We start from the raw sequence: 20,208 nt of genomic DNA on the forward strand, positions 1-20,208 counted from the left end.
ACAGCGGCAAAACATTTAGTTAAAAAATCCAGCAAAAATGCAGGCAAACACTCCATGGAAGCAGGCAGGCTAGGATCAAGGCAGTAGGAGGGGAGCCTGTATGGTTGCCATAGGGGTGAGTTCGAACGAATGGGCCCACCCAGCCACCGGAGCACCACCTGGACATGTGCAAAAATATACATGCACACATGGAAAAACAAAAACTTTGCAGAAAGAGCAGTCATCACGTCTACAAGGAAAGATTTCATACGATCACTGTAACAGGCAAGTGGACAAGCCCCCAGGACCTCGTTCTCAGCTTAATGAGCCAACTAGAAGAGACCCCCTGAAATTGCAGCTGGCAGGGATTGGGGGAGAAACACAACCGCACCTGGCTATCCTGACCTCTCTCCTCAACTCCCTGAGAGTATTTCTTTCTTTCATTCATTCCCGAGCATCAACAGTTTCTCTGCCAGTCAGAGAAAACCATTCCCAAACTCCCCGAAGAGGTGAACTCCCTTGAATCCTTTATAGCTACCAGGCCATTCATAAACAGCTTATCCCAATTAAATACTGTACTTGCTCAAGGTACACAAAGAGAAGGAGAACCAAACAAGACAACTCAAAACAAGAATCTTTGGCCAATGAGATGATATAGACCTCTAAGGAGACCTGATCGAGTCCAGGAAAAATGTATTAGTGTAAAGAATCGGGAGATCCTTTTGGTGGTGCTCATATTTGTTCTGAAATAATTTAGTCTAGCCTGTATTAAGGTTTTGAGAGTTTTTTAGTAGAATTCTAAACATTGTGAGTTCTCCTTCCAGCTTTCCAGGGCTAGAATTGATATGTTGATGATGTTGGAGAATCATCATCTTTTGTTTCATCCTCACGGTTTCTGCGATGCCACAAATTTCCTTCAGGGAAAAAAAAGTATAGAAATAATGAGGTTAGCATATTGCCAGATGCCCAAACGTATGGCCCCTAAAGAGAGCAAACAAAGACTGTTAGGAGATAGACTGGTTTGTTTCTATTGTACCAACCATCTCTGACCCATCCAAACACAAATGGGATGAGTTCTCAGAACCTAATAACCCATGGAACTGCTGTTGACCCCTTCAAAGTCTTCCGAAAGACTCTCATAACACCATAGTTTCCCAACTGGCAGGTTCTTAGGGAATCAAGCCCATTGGACCAAACTTGAGAAAACACAGCTTGGTCCAGGGGATTCTCCCTTGATATTTGTGCAAACTTTCACTTCCTCAAAAACGAAACAACTGCCACCCCCCATGTCCACTACTGCTATATCTCTCAAGCTTCCAGGTCGTCTAGACGCAAAATTTAGGAGAGACCATTAACATCAGAATTGGCATAACTGACAACTCTAAGAGAGCCTTCTTTTGAGCCCCACTAACATCAGTAATGTATTAAGTCCAATTGTGAAAAAGAGATGGAACCAAAATTCAAATAATGTAATATAGAAGTTGTGTATTTCTTGGGTTTTGCTATAACAGATAGGGAATAAAATGTTTAGCTGGGTCGTGGAACCTGTTCCTGACCCTGTGGGTGCCCACCATTGACACCACCAACCCATCTCAAGTAATACTGCTTTCTGGAGCAGGACCAAAAGCTTGTATTTGACTAGGAGGGAGACCTAAGTATGACTATTTTGCCATACTTTATCAACCCAGAATGGGAATGGGTGAAGCAGAAAAGTAACTGCTTGTTGTCATTTTTTCCCTTCAGTTCTCTATAACACAGAGACCACATGGCAAGGTTCCTTGTCAGGTTCTCCCTTGTGCCAGTGTCCATTCTACTTTCTAACTTACATCTCGTCCAAGAGACTGCTTAGCATTACCTAAAGTTGGCTCCCAGCCAGCCTCCTCCATCACCACCATCCATACCTGTAAACATTTCTAAATGTAGCTTTAGGTCCCTGGGACATACCAGGGCTGCCAAGGAACCCCCATGCCTGTGGGAGAGACTTACCAATAAAACCCTGGACTCCTTGGCTTGATTTAGACTTGTCTTCCTCTTCTAGCTTCTTCTTCCTCAATTTGGGGAGTTTAACTTTCAACCTGAGGCTTCTACTGTCAGTGTCTGAAGATTTGTCCTGGGAAACCATAGCAAGAGGAAGGTCAGAATGTTAGTTGCCTGACATTCAGAAACAATTCCTGGAGGCCTAGCAAGACAATGAACAAAGATGGCTGCAGAAAGCAGGCAGATCTGCTATCTATCCAGGTGAAGGCAACACTCCTATCCACTAGTCCCATGCCCTAGGAAGGCAACTTTTTTTTTAACCAAGATCCTACTCTGTGTCAGGTGCCTTGCTAAATGCTTTAAATGCTCTCATATGAACCCCCGACAATCTTGCAAGTTGGCTAGTATCACCCCTATTATATAAACGAGGACACAGAGGCTCAGAGAGGTAAAATATGTCACCTGAGGTCATGCAACTAGGGATTGGTAGGATGAGATTGCTAGGGCCACTGCTAGCTCAAGTGGTACCTCTGCATGAATTAGAAAAATCATCCCTTCTTTTAGACATATGGTTTGGTGAGCCCCGACTCATTCCCTTGGCCAAATACCTTCCTATAGGGAAGAACCAGGCCACCTGCTTTCCTGTGTGGAATACAAAAAGTGGTCTCTACACATAGCTCTTCATGAGGAATGTGGGCTCTCTGCTGTACAGATCATGCAGGCTCCTTAATTTCACCTTAGCCTCCCAGTCCTCTCACTCCTGCTAAAGTGTGCTTGTTTTGCTACTGGGCTCAGTAAAACATTATTCCAAGGTTAACTTTGTTGCTGGAAAGTTCAGCCAAACGCATTCCAAGAAACTTTGGGATTTCTTCTCTTCAAGTTTATGTATACCTCTGATCCCCTCCATTAGAAGAAGAATATAAACCTGTCCTCCTCCTCTTCCTGCTCTGACTCCCACTTACACTCTTCTTGAGGACATAGACAAGAGACTTCAGAATTGCCTTTCAGAAGAAACCTAACGGAAGGGCACAGGACCTTGCCCCTCAGCCAAAGCCTTGGAAAGCCCAAGGAATAATTGAGTCACCCTGCTTTTCCCCGCCAAAGTGGATCTGAATCTTCTGTGGCCTTAAGTTGAGCAAAATTAGTGTCACGTGAATGAGCAACATCTTCCTGGCTTTCTTTCAATCCACTTTGCCCTTCTTTAGAGCCTCGCTTCTTCATCTTTATGGAAATACTGAAGCCCAGAAAAGAGATTATGCTCCAGGCCAGGCAGACTCACACACTGAGACATCAGGCCATGGATGCCTTTTCTCATTTCTCTTAATATCCAGCCCACTTGCCTAGTTCAGGAGCTTGGTGAGATATAGCTGAACTGAGTAATAATAGAAACAGGGTGTTACAGGAGTGTGCTTCCTTTTCTGCATGCCAGCATGTTTTCCTTCCCCTGAGGGCTACTGATCAAGAGCAGCAAAGTCATCAGTCAAGTCATATGAGTAAGTTATTAAATCCTTTAATACCTGAAGTTGTATATGGTTTTTCTCTTAAATGGTAGCCAGATTGCTGCACTAGTCCAAACATGCCTGTATGGGTTGCTCACTTGCATATGACTGGTGTATGGAGCCAGAAACGGGTATAATGAGTAGGGGAACCAGGGACTCCTACAGTTTGAAATGAGCTAGTCTATGGTGGGGAAATTTAATGAAAAACCCTGTCAGACTGTAAAGGTAGTAATTTACCTAGTGATAGGTGGATACCTTTGAGTCATTTGATTTATTAAATGGGACTATTTTTCGATGTCAGGAAAGTACTCAGAGTTGTCCAAAAATGACAGCGTCCCTACAACTATATTGTAGCTACAACTGCCATGCTTGATTTGCTTTCAAGCCACGCACCTGCTAGGGGAAGGCACTGGAGAACCTACCATCCTCCCAGAGGGGGAGGGACGATAAGCAGCAGAGAGAGGGGATAGTTGGAAGATTTAACCACCAATAAGACCTGGGAGCCAGCCATGTAGAACAGAAGTTGGCTGTAAACAGCTGGTATGGCCATAATTGTATGTACCAGATGCAGGCACTGAGCAGGGAGGGCACATTGTGGCCAGGAGAACAGTACAGGAAAACAAACTAACTAACTAACAAACAAAACCAATCTTGCTTATTCTTTCCCAATCATCTGCCACAGAATGGTTCTTCTTCCTGGTCACTTTCCCATGGTCATCTAATTTTTCAATGTGCTTTCTGTCTTGTCCTGTCTCCTTATGATGAGAAGATGGGAGGGGGAGGCTCTATTAAAAGCTCAGTCCAAGAGCCACTACTGGACTCCCTCTCCTACATCAGTCCTGGCCCACACTGGAAGGTAAAGCACCAAGAAAGAATCCCTCTTTCATTTTATTTCCCAATCCCCAGATCTCATACCTCCGGAACAAGGATTGAATTCATCCAGTCGATCTCGGATAGCTTTTCAAACTCCCTATTCATGGCATCCAAAGAGGTTTGCAGTGTGGCTTCATCCTCAGCATTTCTCAGCTGGGGAAGACAGGAGAAAGTGAATGTCCAATGCCTAGCATCCTGCCTTCACAGACTCTTGCCCTATCCCCCACTCCCAGTCCCTGCTAGTGGCCATGAGACCACAGGGTGCCAACTTCCATCCCCTTTGGCCTTGGGGTCATGGAAAGCTCTTTTCTTTCTCAACAGGGAGACCCAGGAAACAACCAGGTGGTGGGGCTGGACATGCTCAGTTTGGCACGCAGAAAGGCCCTTTGACCAGTGTAATGCTCATTTATACTCTGACAGCTTAGGGTTCAGGACAAGGATCCTACCCTTGACCCTCAAATTCCTTTTTTTTTTTAAGCTGAGCCATCCTGCTACCTGTTGGCAGCTCAGCGGCTGCTCAGCTCGGGCTGGACTTGAACCGCTGTTGCTCAGAGCTCAAACTCTTGAGCGAGCTCTTAACCAACTGAGCCACTCGGCCGGCCCGACCCTCAAATTCCTAGAGACATCTGAGTGCATCCCTAAATAACAGCTACCAATTTTTGACCACATACTGTATGCCAGGCACTGTGTATGCATGATTTCAAAATTCCATCTTTCCAACAACACTTTAAAAATTATTTATTTCTTTTATTTCAGTTATAGTTGACATTCAATATTATTTTATATTAGTTTCAGGTATACAGCATAGTGGTTAGACATTTATATAATTTAGGCAGTGATCCCTCGACTAGTCTAGTACCTACCTGGCACCACTATACAAAGCTATTACCATATTATTGACTATATTCCTATGCTTTGCTTTACATCCCCATGACTATTTTATATCTACCAATTTGTACTCCTTAATCCCTTCACCTTTTCCACCCCCCTCCCCTCCAATAACTTTTCAATACCTTTACAAGGTACTATTGTTCTCATTTTATAGGTGAGAAAACAGACTCAGAGAAGTTTAGTGCTCAAGATCACATGGCAAGACAGACCCCAGATCTGTTTAACTCTATAGCCTCCCCTCTAAACCACAGTCCCAGAAAGGATATGTGAGATGGCCAGATGCTGGGTGGGGCCGGATCTTTATTGCAGTTACTATAATTTAAAGGCTGCTTTGTGAAGCAAGGAGAGGGCTAGAGAGAGAGATTGGCTCAATTTCCCTTCCTGGCAAAGAAGGCCTGCCTCCCCAGGCTGTGCTTGAGCCCCTATCTATTCACTCTTAGTAAGAAATGAGTTCCAGATGGCTTGTCCCACAGGTTCAGGAAACACAGCTTAAGCATTCCCTAGTAACTCCCGGCACCCACAGGATGAACTCTTCAGTCCAAGGGAGACAAAATGGATTCTTCTGGGACCATCTCCAACTCAGACAAACCAAGTTCTAGACCAGCAACACAGGTGAGATAGTTCATAGTTCAGTGAACTGGGCTGGGAGAACAGGTGCATGCTGCTATCTTCAGCCTGGGCATGCTTTCCAGCCCACCTCACTTGGCTTCATCTCTTCTCCCTGGCATGAACTCTACCTTCAACCTGGCCTGTATGTGGCTTCTTACTGTGCATGGGCCACTTGATGCTCCAGCCATAAGTGGATCCTTGCCAAGTGTCACAAATGGGTGGCCGAGGAATGCGTGGGGTATGGCATTGGAGTTTATAGCCAGTCAGGATGAAACAAATCAGTGCTGACAAATAATCTCGTCATTTTGTTTTACAGCTAATGATTTAGAACAGTACAGAGTAGCCCAGATGCACAGGACATTTGTGTGCACATGGAGGTGGGATGGGGGAGAGTGGATGTCAGGGAAAAATGGCCAGGTAAGGGGAGGAGGGGCAGGGAGTCCTTAGGGGCATACTTACTAGCGGTACTCAAAAATGGTGTGGTAGTCAAACCCAAAAGCACAGAAGAAAGAGAGGAATTTGGGGCCTTGGAAAGTGATCCCTAATCATAACAGGAAAGGAATAAAATGGCTTCCTAATGACTTCTTATTTGGCGTCTGGAGACTCAGGCTCTGAAAAATAGTAGGTGGGTGGGCCTGAGTCTTGTGGTCTATTCTCCTGTCCTTCTGGCTCCAGTGGAAACCTTGTCCAGGACCCTTCTCTGAGGTAAATGTGCAAACTGGCTCAGAGGACTTTGTTGCTCATTTCTTGGTTCCTGTCCCAACACATCATTAGCCATAGTACAAGTGAGGCTGCCAAATAAGGGAAGTGGGAGTTATTGGGTGGGATTTACTTCATCATAAGTCTCCATCCCTCTGCCAACATTGAGCTCTGTACTGTCCTGTTTCAAGGGGAGGCATAACAATATCCAAATGAAATTAGCCTTACCTCCATTCCACATCTATGACATAGCTTTTCTGGATGTACTTGGTCATTCTTAGTTAGCCGCTGCCTGCCCTTGGTCTCATTTGGATGTGTGGATATGTGTGGATCCTTAGTAAGTCCTTTGTTAAGTATGGTATGTGTTCAATGTGAGTTGTTGGCTGGCAGGAACCAATATCCATACCATGAGCCTCAAGAAAGCCTGAGTGGCAATGAGAGACCAAATTCCCATATTTCCTGCTGCCCAAAGTGGTAAGGCATTGAGTTCTGCCTATATAGAGAAGGTATTTCTGTTGCTATTGTCTAAGGCTGAAAGACTCTAGCTTGGGGTTCAGATGCTGGGACAGCCTGACCTGATTGCCTGAGTACTCTGCTGCCTGTGCAGGGTGCCAATTAGATTTGCAAATTGAAAAGAAGACATGGATGCACTTTTTGGAATATCAACTCAGAAGCCCCTCTTCAAATAAACCATAGTTAGATGAGAGACAAGAACAGCACCTGCCTCAGGGCCTTAATAGCCGACTCCAAAGTGAGGTGGTCATGATCAGTTGACTCATCAGACCTATGGGCATGCCTATGGGCTTTGCCTTCAGGAAACACGCAACTATTCTTGTAGCTCAAAAACTGAGCCTGAGTCCATTTTCCCTAACACTAACAAAATGTACCATCTATCAAGTTGCCACTATGTGCCAAGCACAGGTAGGCACTTAATATACAATAGTTTGTTTAATCCTCACAACAGCCTGGAGAAGTAGAGATTACAATTCCTATTTTGTAGATAGGGAAACTGAGATCCAGAAAGGTGAAGTAATTTCACACAGCTAGTGTTATGGATTCAATTGTGACCCCGCCCCCTACCCCCGCCAAAAAAAAAAAAAGATATGTTGAAATCCTAACCCCCAGTACCTCAGAATGTGACCTTATTTAGAGATAGGGTCATTGCTGATATAATTCGATTTTTAAAAAATTTCTTTATCAATTTCAGGTATACAAAACAATGCAATAGTTATACTTTTCAACTCTCACAAAGTGACAAGCCCCCTCCCGCAATCTACTGCCCCCCCCCACACGTGATATCATACATATCTATTATTAATTTTTAAAATGAGGTCATACTGGAGTAGGATGGGCCCCTGATCTAGTATGACTGGTGTCCTTATAAGAAGATGGCCATTTGAAGGCAGAGAGACACAGGGAGAACACCACGTGGAGCTGGAGGATTGGAGTGGTGCATCTACAAGCCTAGGAACACCAAAGATTGCCAGCAAGTCACCAGAAGCTAGGGAGAGGCAAGGAAGGACCCCCCCACCCCGTAGGTTTCAGAGGACTATCACCTTGTTGATACCTTGATTTCAGGCTCTGGCCTATAGAACTGTGAGACAATAAATTTCTGTTGTTTTAGGTCACCCAAGGTTTAGCACTTTGTTTCGGCAGCCTTAGGAAACTAATACAGCTAGTAAGTGGCAGATTTGGGATTTGAACAGAGTCCACCAATTTTTCCCACTATTCCATACTGTCTTCCCACATGGTGAGAGAGGTATATGGACACCTGGGAGACACAGAACAGCTCAAAAGAGCTCACCCATTTCTACTGAAGCTGTTTTAGGCATGATGAGAACAACCTGCTTTTGATTGGCCTGGTCTGGACCCAGGAGACATTTGCCAAAGAATAGGGGGACACTTTTCTTCAAGGATATGGTAGTCCCTATGGATTAGCATAACCTATGAAGTGATACAGTCAGTGACAACCCTGAGTGAGGATGAGACAGCAGGGACTGCCAGGTAAGCACTTGGCCAAAATATACCTACAGGTCTTCCAGTGTCCTAGAACCAAGCATAGACCATGACCATCTTTGGATGGGATACTTTGCCCTCCCTTGTTCCAACCCCCTCCACTCACCAAGTTTTCATCCAGGAAAGCTTTGGTGTCATCGTAGAGCCCTTTAAGACTAAATGTAACATCGACTGCATCATTTCTGCTTAGAGTCTGAGAGGAGAAGAAAGAAAAAGAAAGGAAGAGAAAAGACAAAGACAGGAGTTGTTGGTTAGTAGGCAAGCAGTAGCTGGCTTCTCTTTGGGAAGGTAGGAGCAGGCTAGTAGGATGTGGCCGTAAGTGAAAAAGTAATATTCAAAATACAGCACAACTAGTACAGAATGGGGACCAACCAATCAGAACTGATACCAGCTGTCAACTACTATAGCTGTAGTGGTGTGTCCTATGAAGTGGTGGCACAGCACAACTTCGTATTTGGCATCATTGAGTGCTATGGGTATAGGGAAATAGGAAATATGCAAACCAGAGAGTAAGCTTGGGGCTACTTGTCGCTGGGCTGAAAGTACCTTTCCCATGATAGGTGAAGTTAGGTCCAACCAACTCTCTTTTTGAAACTCCAAGCCTTGAGTTCCAGGCCTCCTTCAACTAAGATCTGGCCCAAAATAAATAGGTAACCCACATTTCAGGAGGCCCTGACCCTGGCCCATTTGTATCATTTGCCTAACACTAAAGTTGCTTTTTAAAAGCATCCCTTAAATCTTTTGGCAGTGGGTAAAATCACAGGACAGCACATTTAACATCAAGTATCTTAATCTGGACCTTTCCCTCAAGAGTGAAACAAAGGCAGCCTGGAGCTCAGGTTTCAATGACAGGTGTCACCTTAACAGGGATGAGGACGGGCCAAGACCAACTTTCTCTCCATTCACTTGCCATTTCTCCCCTGAGGCCAGTGTGGTAGATGGTTATCAGGGAAGAGGGCTAGCTCTCAGGGTGATGGAATCTGCTATGGGATTCCCCCAGTAGCCACTCTGGACCTGTAACAAGTCAAGGAATGCCTACCTTCCCCTTCACTCTATCCATCAATTTCCTGAAATATCATTTGCCCAGCTTCTCCATGCAGCCTTGCGACGCCCCTTCCTTCCCTTTCATCCCCTTTCCTATTTGGCTTGACTCCTTTCCTTCATCTGCCTTTCCCCCCCCATTACCTCAGTGGGAGTACAGGGAGCTGCACCTGCCTCGTTGCCACTGTCTTGGCCATAAAATACATTGTTCAAGATGTTAGCACTGGCATTCACAGAATCCATGAGGACAGACACATGCTGGTGGACCTTGCTCAGGTCAGTAAGTCTGCAATAAAACAAGGACGGATAGATGAGTCTGGAGTTCTGAAGGACTTCTGGCCTGGGGTGCTGGTGAGGGTTGGGTTAAGAATAGAAATGAAAGCCCTGGGTACCCAAATTGGATTCTTTACTCCCTCCTGTTATTTGTACTCATCTCTAGGTAGCCACCAAGCCAAAAATGGTTCTCCTCTTTTCTAGGTATTCACCTTTGTCCATCCTTGTCTCACCTGTATTAGATATTGGGTGCTTTGGGAAAGTGGGAGGCCAGATAGGGGAGGGCAGCTGACTCCAGGAAGTCCAAGGCTGTCCTGATATTTAAGGGCAATGATAAACACTCTCAGTCCTGTTGGGTCTGGGGCAGCAGGAGGAGATCAAAATTCATCTCTGGGCCTAATGGGAGAGGTCCAAACTGGCTTATTGCTGAGCACAAAGACCATTGCCTGCCTGGGTTGTCAGGGTCCCTATCAATCTTCAGAGCCCTGGATAAGACTCCTTTCTGAGCCCAGGCTCCCCAGTAGCCAAAAGACACAAATTGGCTTCTTCTCTCTATCCCTTCTTAGGATTACCAGCCCTGTATCTGGGCTAATCTAGTCCACTTACCTGCTGATGAGGTTTTCTGCAAGCCGAGCTAAGTGCTGCATCTGAGCAGACTCCTCATCAGAGAGGCTATCTTGAGATTCCTGGGAGTCCAGCTGGGGTTGAGAGGCAGCTTGAATTTCAGTATGCTTATACCCCCACATTTTCATTGAGTTCTCAATGTCCTGGAGATGAAGACAGTGTCAGATCCTAATGATTGCTGTGACAGATCTTTCTGAGTCTCATATTTGTGGGTATAGTGGGCAAAGGGAGAATCGGGCCCCATCCATTCCCCCATACACCCAGCTACACATCTATACATCTATCCATCATTTTATTCTTCTGTACTAGGCACTTTTAGTTTTTGTTGTTGTTACTATGCTGAGTCTTGGGAGAACATGCTTCCATCAGACAGATGTCTCCCTTCCAGAAACTCCTATATGAGGGCATCATTATCAATAAGACAGTGGAACACCGTTCACGCTCCCTTCTTTGCCAAATCTAGGTGATATGTTGTGATGGATTTTAGAGCCAGACATATCTAATTTAATTTTGAATCATCCTTCTATCATTTATTGGTTGTATGACCTTTAGCAAATTATTTAACCTCTCTGGTCCCCATTTTCCTCATCTGTAAAAAGGGAATAAGTGTATCTATCTCATAGGATTGTTGGGAGGACCTCCTTTAGAGAATGAATATATGTAAAGTGCCCAGTGCAAGGTAGGCAGTTTATAAACTAGACTTCCCCTCCCCTCTCTATTGCTGCTTCTGTGCCCTGTCTTCAGATCGGAATGGAAGAAAGCCTCCAAGCACAGAACATCTGATCAATAATGGCTCCTTTCTAGCTTTAGATGGTTTAGCTGAAGTGTGTGACGTTTGCAAATGCAGCATTTTAAGTAATCTTAAAGGAACCTAAAGACCATGTTCAATGAAGAATCTCTTGTTGAAAGAGCAGATTTCTCCATAAGCACCTGAGACCTTCAGCTCTCTGTGCAGTGGGGGGAGGACAACTTTGTCCAAAACTACAGGAGGGAGCTCCTTATTTCACTCCCTTGGACAGTGGTTTCCAAATGTCAGTATATATCAGAATGTCTCAGGAGGCTTGTCTACAAATGCAAATTCCCAGGAACTACCCACCCTCATTCTGATTCGTTGGGTCTGGTGTGGGGCCCAGGAATGTGCATTTCTAGTAAGCACCCAAAGTGACTCTGATGCAAGCAGCATGCAGACATTCCTTTGAGGATTTCTGCTTAACTGGAAGTATTCAGTACTCAAGTAATATTGGGCTGTCGGAAAAGTCATGATGCATTTTTGCAACAAAAAACATAGAAAAAATACGTCATGACTTTTCCGACAACCCAATAGCTGTAGATGAGACAATGTAGGAACCCAAGAGGAGCCTTCCCCTTCTTACCCGATCTCTTGTCAGCATCTGGGCAGCATTCTTGTATCTAATCTTGATAATGCCTGGTCTCTGAACCCAGGCCTCCCCATCAACCTGCACTGGGATACCTTCTTCACCATCAATGGTTATCATCACCTCACGGCACTGCCACAGAAGAGGACAGAGAATGGGGGAGAAAAATGAGTCAACTACTATAAACCAATCTGATAATCCCACAGTCATGGCCTTAATGTGTATCTGAAGCAGGACTGGCAAGGATGTGAATCAGATTATCTCAGGGAGGAGACACCTGCGATCTATGGGCTTTTTGCTTCTTTAGTCCCTACCACCTCTGTCTCTGACCTTAGCCAGCACCTTGCTGCCCATCAGATAATCAGCTCCCTCCACCCTGACACACTGATACCTAGTTAATTCCTGGGACAACCCCATTATCCTGGGTTGTAGCCATAGAGCTCCAGCCCCTTTCAGGTGCCTACCTGGGCGATACGATGATGATGCAGATTTATAATACGAGACATTGCCATCTGTATGGAACCAAAGATTGCCACTACCTCCAGCTTTCCATCATCTATTGCAGGAGCCTCATATGCCTGAGGAGAAAGAACGATGTCACATATCCCACACATCTTATCTATCATAAGCAGGTATGCTTTGAAGGCTCCTGATGAGAACTTTTTAGCTCATGAAGAGTGGAGTAACTGTTTATTAAACGGGGAAAGATGATGGGCCGGCCGAGTGCTGCGTTGGTTAGGAGTTGGCTTGGGACCCCAGGTCTGAGCAGCAGGGCCCCGGTTCGGATCCCACATGAGGGCCAGTGACGCTGCGCCCTCTACAGCTAAGATGGTGAACAACAGCTCGACCTGGAGCTGGGCTGCCGTGGTTCCCCGGCGACGGAGTAGGCTGCAGTGGGGCTGGCCGGCAGCTGGCATGCGCTTTCGTGAGCTGCCGTGAGCCACCGCGAGCGGCCGTCCAATAGCCAGTGAGTGACTGCCTCACCCAGGAAGAGCGCAATGATAATACCAACATGGGCCAGTGAAGTGACGTCCGCCACAACAAGACTGAAGAATAAAAGGACAGCAACTTGTCTGTTCCCCTCCCCCAATTCCCCAATAAAATCTTTTAAAAATGGGGGGAAAGATGAGGTCAGGAAACCAATCTGGGAAAAGGGCACTGAGGTAAAAACTCTTAGCCCCTTTTGAGATCACAGCTCTTAGCTGGTTCCCTCCTTAGCATCAAAAATGCCCAAGGTCAGTCCCATTGGCCTCATGGTCTTCTTGGGTCAGCTCAGAAGAAAAGGGTCATGGCCAATTTTCCAGGAGATTTTATCGACAGACCTCCTTGGAGAAAAGAGCATGGCCTAGGTAACCTTTCAAGTATCTGTTAGGCCTGAGGAATGGAAAATTCAAAGTCTAGGCAACACCTAAGAATTGATCTGTTCCTGAGGTCTTTGGTTAATTCTTGTGCTATGAAATGGTATTTGCCTTTTTAAAAACTGCTTTATAGCTGCTACTAATAAAAGTTCCCATCCTATCTCCTCACCCCACATTGTCCACTTCCTACTCCAGTCAGTCTAGCTCTCTTTTCTGAGAGACCTTAGTGGGGGAACCCCTTTCTCCCTCCCTGTTCCTTTTCCCATACTCACCGTGGTTGCTGTGCTGCTTCCCCAAAAGTTGATGCCTCCAGCATAGCTGGTAATGTTGAGCACTACAATGCCTTGCAGGTTTGGCAAGGAGATGGCTTCTCCATCACACTGAAAGATACCAATATGAAGGGTCATTTACAGAGATGGGGGAAGGGCTCTGTCTTCTCTTCATGCTATCATTTTCTCATCCATAAAATGGAAATCTATTTTCATACCTTCCTCCCATGAGCTGTGAGTGAGGATCAGAAATAAAGCTTGGGGAAAACCAAAGATATAGGGGAAAGTTGATTCCTAAGGTCATGAGATTTCCTTTTTCTCTGCCTAGGAAGGATTACCCTCTTTCCCACTAACCTCCAGGTGCACTCGTTCTTCCAGTTTCCTGTAAGAGCGCTGCAAAAGTTCCTTGCTTCCCAAAAGGCCATACCACATCTTGTTCTTAAGGCGGGTACTACAGGGAGATAAGGGGAGAGAAAGGTAGCCATAGGGTGAATAATATAAAGATAAATGGATGAGGAAAAGCAAGAGGGGTACCATTTTATTTCTTAAGTGCCTTTATATAGAGAGGAGTCATATTGAATGGAAACTGGACACAAGAGGGAATTCTAGGATGGTGCAAACACCTGCTCAAATGGGTTCCTGGGCCCCCTCAAAGCCTCAGCATCCCATTGATAGGCAAATTTGCCTCTTTCCCTTGCTGTTGATATTGATTCAGATTTGGTAAAGTAATGCTCATAAGAAGCTGTGAGCATAGCTGGCTGGTAGACACTAGCTACCCTGGCAAGTGCCACTCAAGGAGCTCAGGATTTCAGCTGCTTGGAACCAATTTCATTAGAAACATATGACTCTTAGAAAGCAATTTCTTTGAAGCATAACTTTTCTGGCCAAGTGCAGGGATTTTCTAAGACCTGTATATCAAATACTTAATTCAGTGCTATAGAATAGAGCTAAGTTTACTAGGTAGATTGTAGAGGAGGAGCCAGGGGAGAGAGTATGGGACACGCAAGGATATCAGGAGACTTGGGGTGAAAGTGGAAAGGACAGGGTCCTGGTGATGGTAGGATCTCTGATAAAAAGCAGGCATTGGGCTTATGATCACTAGAAAGGCTGGATAGAGTTTTACTGGGAGCTTTTAAAGTAGAGCCACCACCGGGCATGAGTTTTGAAATGTAAGAAGGCTAACACAAAATTATTTAGACTCTGTTTAAAACTACAAGCTTTTGGGGCACTTTAGTTTCCTCACTATAAAAATAGGAGTTTAGGGCCAACCGAGTGGCTCAGTTCATTAAGAACTCGCTCAAGAGTTTGAGCTCTGAGCAACAGCGGTTAAATTCCTGGCCCAAGCTGAGCTGCTGCTGAGCTGCCAACAGGTGGCAGGACGGCTCAGCTAAAAAAAAAAATAACTAATAGGAATTTAGTTATACGAATATGCAAACCTAGAACAACCAACACAGTTCTGAAAAAGAACAAAGTTGGAGGACTTTCATCACTTAATTTCAAAACTAACTATAAAGCTACGGTCATTAAGACAGTGTGGTAGTTGAATAGGATAGACACATATCAGTAGAACAGAAGTGAGAATCTAGGAAAAAACTCATATATTTATGGTCATTTGATTATTGACAAATGTGCCAACACCATTCATTGGGGGAAAGAATAGCTTTGAAAAATGATGCTGTTGTAATTGGATATCCATGTACAAACAGATGAACTTACACCCTTACCTCACACCACACAAAAAATTTTAACTCGCAACAGATTATAGACTTAAATGTAAGAGCTAAAACAAGAAAAAAAATAAAGGAAATCTTAGGAGCAAAATTTTAAGACCTTGAGTTAGGCAAAGATTTCTTAGATATAGCATAAAAAGCATGGGCCATAAAAGAAAATATTGGATCTCATCAAAATTTTAAACTTCTGTACTTAAAAAGATAGCATTAAGAAAATGAAGACAAGCAACAATAAAAAAAAAGACAAGCAACAGGGAAACAATATTTGCAATCCACATATCTGATAAATTACTTGTTCCTCAGCCACGGCTCGCTCTGGGAGAGAGATTCTGGTGGCAGATGGCAAGGGTGGTGGTGGTGGGAGGGGCCATGCTTCTTTTTACTTGTGGTTTCAATTTACCACAAGAACTCTGAGGCTGCCTTAGGGTTTATCTGTAGTACAAAAGTACCCAAAGGTGCCAAGCAGGTTAACACTGGAGGGGGTAAAAAAATCAATGGGTCCAAGAGAACCAGGTTAGAAACACCAAGAACTAGTCAGGTGATACTTTGCAGCCTTGCCAAGCGAAAACAGACCTGAAGCCACTACTAGAACCTGGTCAAGCTCTCACAGGCAGAGAACAAAGATAGGCAATTTGCTGATGAATTGAGTCAATGTAATCTGCTTTCAATAAGAGTAACACAGTCAGCTGTGTTTATACAGCAACCCACAGGTCTAAACTATGAAGGCAGCCCAAGTTCAGGATGCCAGTGCAGAGTCATCACAGTCCAGGTCGACATTTGGGGCAAGCCGTCGTATTAGCCTAACCTTGGGATGGATATGTGTTACTTCCAAAGGACCTCTTTCTTTCTGTTGCTAGTTGGAGAGGTAGGGGATGTAGGAATACATGTGTGTACTGTGATTGTGTGCATGTAGGGAGGGGAGTTTCTTTTACTTACTTGTATTGTCCTGGGTGTTCATCTCTTCTGGTGTTGAATTCCAGAGAAATTTTAGCATCCAGTCCAATTCCAAAATAGTTGTTCATGACACACCTTTCTTTGAAGCGTCTGAAATTAGCCAAAGGGAAGAGGACAGACATTGGTGCAGGACAGAAGTGCTGTTATCATTGGGCTGCAGACTTCATATGCGTGATCAAAACCCACTGCGGGAAGGCCTCCTCTACATTGCGCATGAGGCTTAATGTTCTTGAGAGGCACATGTATGTGTACTATTGTGTTAACAACTAGCTTCGGGAGCTGTATGAGAGGGCACCCAGCTAGTTGGGAGGATTCAGTGGGACTGGGATTCATAATAAAAAAGTCATCTTTGGAGGCCTTCAGATACGAGTGGCCAATACTTTTTTTCCATATATAGTAAAGGGAAATGGAGTCATTGATTTATTTCTATAAAGAATTTTTGAGTACCTCAGATAGAAATTTGAGAGTCAGGTCTGCTCTACTGTTTTCAGAGATATCAGAACTCCTTTGTAGCGCTTTCATATCAAAGAGCAAAGTGACCACACATTTGGGAGAAAAGACTGAAAAAAGAGGATACACACACACACACACACACACACACTGTTTGCTTATTCTTCTGCATCCATCTCGAGTGTCGACATCAAAACTAGTGGTGTGCTGGAGGCAGTTCGTACCAGCTCATGTCAGCTGATTATACATATCACTTCCCAACTCTGCATTCAATAGCATTATATCAGTAGCTTGAAATAGGCTATGGTGGGAGGGTTTACACTAGGCAATAAATCATTGCATTTTCCCCCAGAGATGTTGTCCATCAATCTTAGTTGTGGAGGGTGCAAGCTCAGCTCCAAGTCCAGTCGCTGCTTTCCATCTAGTTGCAGGGGGCGAGCCCACCATCTCATGTGGGAGTCAAAGTGGCAACCTTGTTGTTAAGAGCATGCACTCTCACCAGCTGAGCCATCTGGCTGCTCAACTCAAGTGATTGTCTTCAATCTAGTTGCGGAGGGTGCAACTAACTGGCCCATGTGGGAATTGAACTGGCAATCCTGTTGCTCAGTGCTCACACTCTAACCAACTGAGCCACCAGGCAGTCCCTTGAAAGTAATTATTGATAGATATATAGCTATTGCCATTTTATTATTCATAATTTTGATCTTTTTTCCCTTGTCTTAAAGAAGTCACTCTAACATTCTTGTAATACTGATTTAATGGTGATGAACTCCTTCAGGTTTTTCTTGTCTAGGGAGCACTTTAATTGTCCTTCAATTTTAAATGATAGCATTGCTGGGTAGAGTACCCTTGGTGGTAGATCCTTGCTTTTCATCACATTGAATATTTTGTGCCAATCCCTCGTGGCCTGCAAAGTTTTTGTTGTGAAATCAGCTGACAGTCTCATGGGAGCTCCCTTATAAGTTACTAGTTGCCTTTCTCTTGCTGCTTTTAGGAGTCTCTCTTTGTCTTTAACCTTTGCAACTTTAATTATAATGTGTCTTGGTGTGGGCCTGTTTGGATTCATTTTATTTGGGACTATCTGTGCTTCCTAGACATGTGTGTCTATTTTCTTTGCCAGGTTAGGAAAGTTTTCAGTCATTATTTCTTCAAATACTTTCTCAATCCCTTGCTTTCTCTCTTCTCCTTCTGGTACCTCTATGATGTGAATGTTATTAGGCTTGATATTGTCCAGCAGTCTCTTAAATTTTCCTCATTTTTTTGGGATTCTTTATTCTTTTTGCTGTTCCAATTGGGTGTTTTATGCTACCTTGTTTTTCAAATCCCTGATTCGATCTTCTGCTACATCTAGTCTGCTGGTGATTCCTTCTAGTGCATTCTTTATCTCAATTATTGTATTCTTCACTTCTAACTAGTCTTTTTTATGGTTTCTATGTCCTTTTTATGTTTTCAAACACTTTGTTGAAGTTCTCACTAAATTCCTTGAGTATCCTTATAACCATTGTTTTGAACTCTGTCTCTGGTAGGTTGTTTGCCTCCATTTCATTTAGTTCTTTTTCTGGAGTTTTCTCCTGTTCTTTTATTTGGGAGGTATTTCTTTGTTTCATCATTTTTGCTGACTCCTTGTGTTTGTTTCTATGTATAAGTTACATATGCTATGTGTTGACCAGGTGGCTTTATGTAGTAGGTGCCCTGTGGGGCCCTATCACAATCTTCCTGGTCACCTGCTTCAGGTGCTCTAGGAGGGTCCTCTGTTGGGTTTTGTGTGCCCTCTTGTTATAGTTGAGACTTGATTGCTATTGGCACATCAGTGAGTGGCACTGACCCTCAGGCTGACTGGCTGTAGGGTTTGGCCACATCCACAGCTTATGGGCTGCTGTGTGTGGGGCTTACCCCATTGAGTGAGATTCTTCCCAGTGGACTTCAGTGCCTATTGAGACCACCCTTTGTGTGTGCTGCTTGTGGGGCTAAGTGGGTGGTGCTCTGCTGTGGTCTTAAGCCAATCTCTAGGTATGCTAGTTCTGGGGCCTCTTGAGAGGGGCTCTGGTGCAAGCCCAGGTCACTCACTGCCTGGGACTGGCCAGAAACTACCTGGTAGCACCTACAAAGTGATGTGCAGTTTTTCTCTCTCTGTGCTAATCCTGGAGGCACGTGGGAGAGGGCACGCTTTGAACTGAGGATGGCTGCCACCATTACTGGACCTGGGGTAGTTCCACAAAAAGCCAGCACACCCTGAGGCCTGCTGCTACCTGCCAGGTCCCTTAAAGATTCAGCTGCTGATAAAGCCCTATGTGGTATGAAAGTTTCATGAGGCAGGGTCTCAGGGAGTCACCACAGTGGGAAGTGTTGTGATCACCAGCTTAATGTAGACTCTGGTTTGGTACCAGTGTTGAGCCTGGAGCTACTCAGCAAAAGTCTCGGAGCACACGGAGGCCAGTCACCTGCCTGGGGCCTGTAAACTCCTATAGTTTTCCAAGAAAGAGTACAATGTGGGTGGGCTGGCTGCTTGTGGAGAAAGTGCCTCTGGTGTTGGGGGAGTTAGGTGGGGCAGGATCCCAGTGAGTCAACAGGGTGGAGCCCCAGATTTTACCAGACCAATCAGATTCACATTTGTTCGTAAGCGTAGAGGGGAGACCAATCAGATTCACATTTGTTCGTAAGCGTAAAGATGGCGGCCACCTGCTGGCTGCACAGAAGAACCTCATACACGGAAAATGGGACTGTCCTGCAGCCCTGGCCTCAAAGCCACACACCTCAATCTGCTCCCAGTATGCCTCTGATGCCCTGTGAGTCACTGACACTTCCGCTGAAGCCCAAGGTGAGTGCCTGCAAGCAAGCGAGTCTGTGCATAGGCCCTTTAAGAGGATATCTGGGTTTCCTGCAGCCTTCCGTCCCACCTATGTGGTCAGAATTCCCAGTGTTTTTCACAGTCAGATATTGTGGGGGCCCCTCTTCCTGGCATCAGTACTCTGGGCTGGGGAGCCTGGAGAGGGACTGGGGTCCTTCACTCCTCCAGGGGGAACCTCTGCAGCTGAGGTATCCCTCCCAATTTTCATCCGCCACATGGAGGTTTGGGATCAGCCCGTTTCGCGTCTCTGTCCCTCCTACCATTCTGAACGTGTCTTCTCCTTTATATCGTTAGTTATAAAACTTTTATTGAACTAGACTTCAGAAGGTTTTCCAGGTTGACTGTTCTATAATTTAGTTGTAATTTTAATGTGTTCATGGAAGGAAGCAGGTATAGTGTTTACTCCACCATCTTGGATCTCCTATACTATGCTCTTAACCAGAGAAAGAAATAAGCCATAAATAAGGTGATAGGGCTAACAACTTACATAGTTTCAGGTGTAAAATGTAAGTATTCCAAATTCAGATGATCTAGGTCTTCATGTTTGAGAGGTGGTACAGAAGACAAAGTGCCATGACGAGAACCTAGACACAAAAGACATCAACATGGTGTCAGATACAAACAAGAAAGCCCTCCCCGCATTTGTATTTCATCCTATTTTCTCTGTGGAGTAGGGTCATGCTCAATGACTTAGATAACATTCACAGTTTTCATTCCAAAAAGGGATCATCTTGGATGGACA

General features: G+C 44.8%; 1 protein-coding gene across 1 annotated transcript in view; it reads right to left on the minus strand.

Annotated features, from left to right (window-relative positions):
• Positions 1–813: 813 nt before the first annotated feature.
• DGKK (diacylglycerol kinase kappa) overlaps positions 814–20,208 on the minus strand; it is a 133,890-nt gene continuing 114,495 nt past the window's right edge. Inside the window, exons 17-28 of the mRNA XM_019631046.1 lie at positions 19,954–20,050; positions 16,151–16,258; positions 13,839–13,935; positions 13,488–13,595; positions 12,322–12,435; positions 11,855–11,989; positions 10,464–10,624; positions 9,729–9,870; positions 8,650–8,736; positions 4,371–4,481; positions 1,966–2,089; positions 814–893 (exon numbers count right to left, since the gene is read on the minus strand). Of these exons, the coding sequence (XP_019486591.1) occupies positions 814–893; positions 1,966–2,089; positions 4,371–4,481; positions 8,650–8,736; positions 9,729–9,870; positions 10,464–10,624; positions 11,855–11,989; positions 12,322–12,435; positions 13,488–13,595; positions 13,839–13,935; positions 16,151–16,258; positions 19,954–20,050 (1,364 nt within the window). The remainder of the gene's footprint in view (positions 894–1,965; positions 2,090–4,370; positions 4,482–8,649; positions 8,737–9,728; positions 9,871–10,463; positions 10,625–11,854; positions 11,990–12,321; positions 12,436–13,487; positions 13,596–13,838; positions 13,936–16,150; positions 16,259–19,953; positions 20,051–20,208) is intronic.

Source organism: Hipposideros armiger, unplaced genomic scaffold, assembly GCF_001890085.2.
Source record: "Hipposideros armiger isolate ML-2016 unplaced genomic scaffold, ASM189008v1 scaffold_980, whole genome shotgun sequence".
Classification (NCBI taxonomy): Eukaryota; Metazoa; Chordata; class Mammalia; order Chiroptera; family Hipposideridae; genus Hipposideros; species Hipposideros armiger.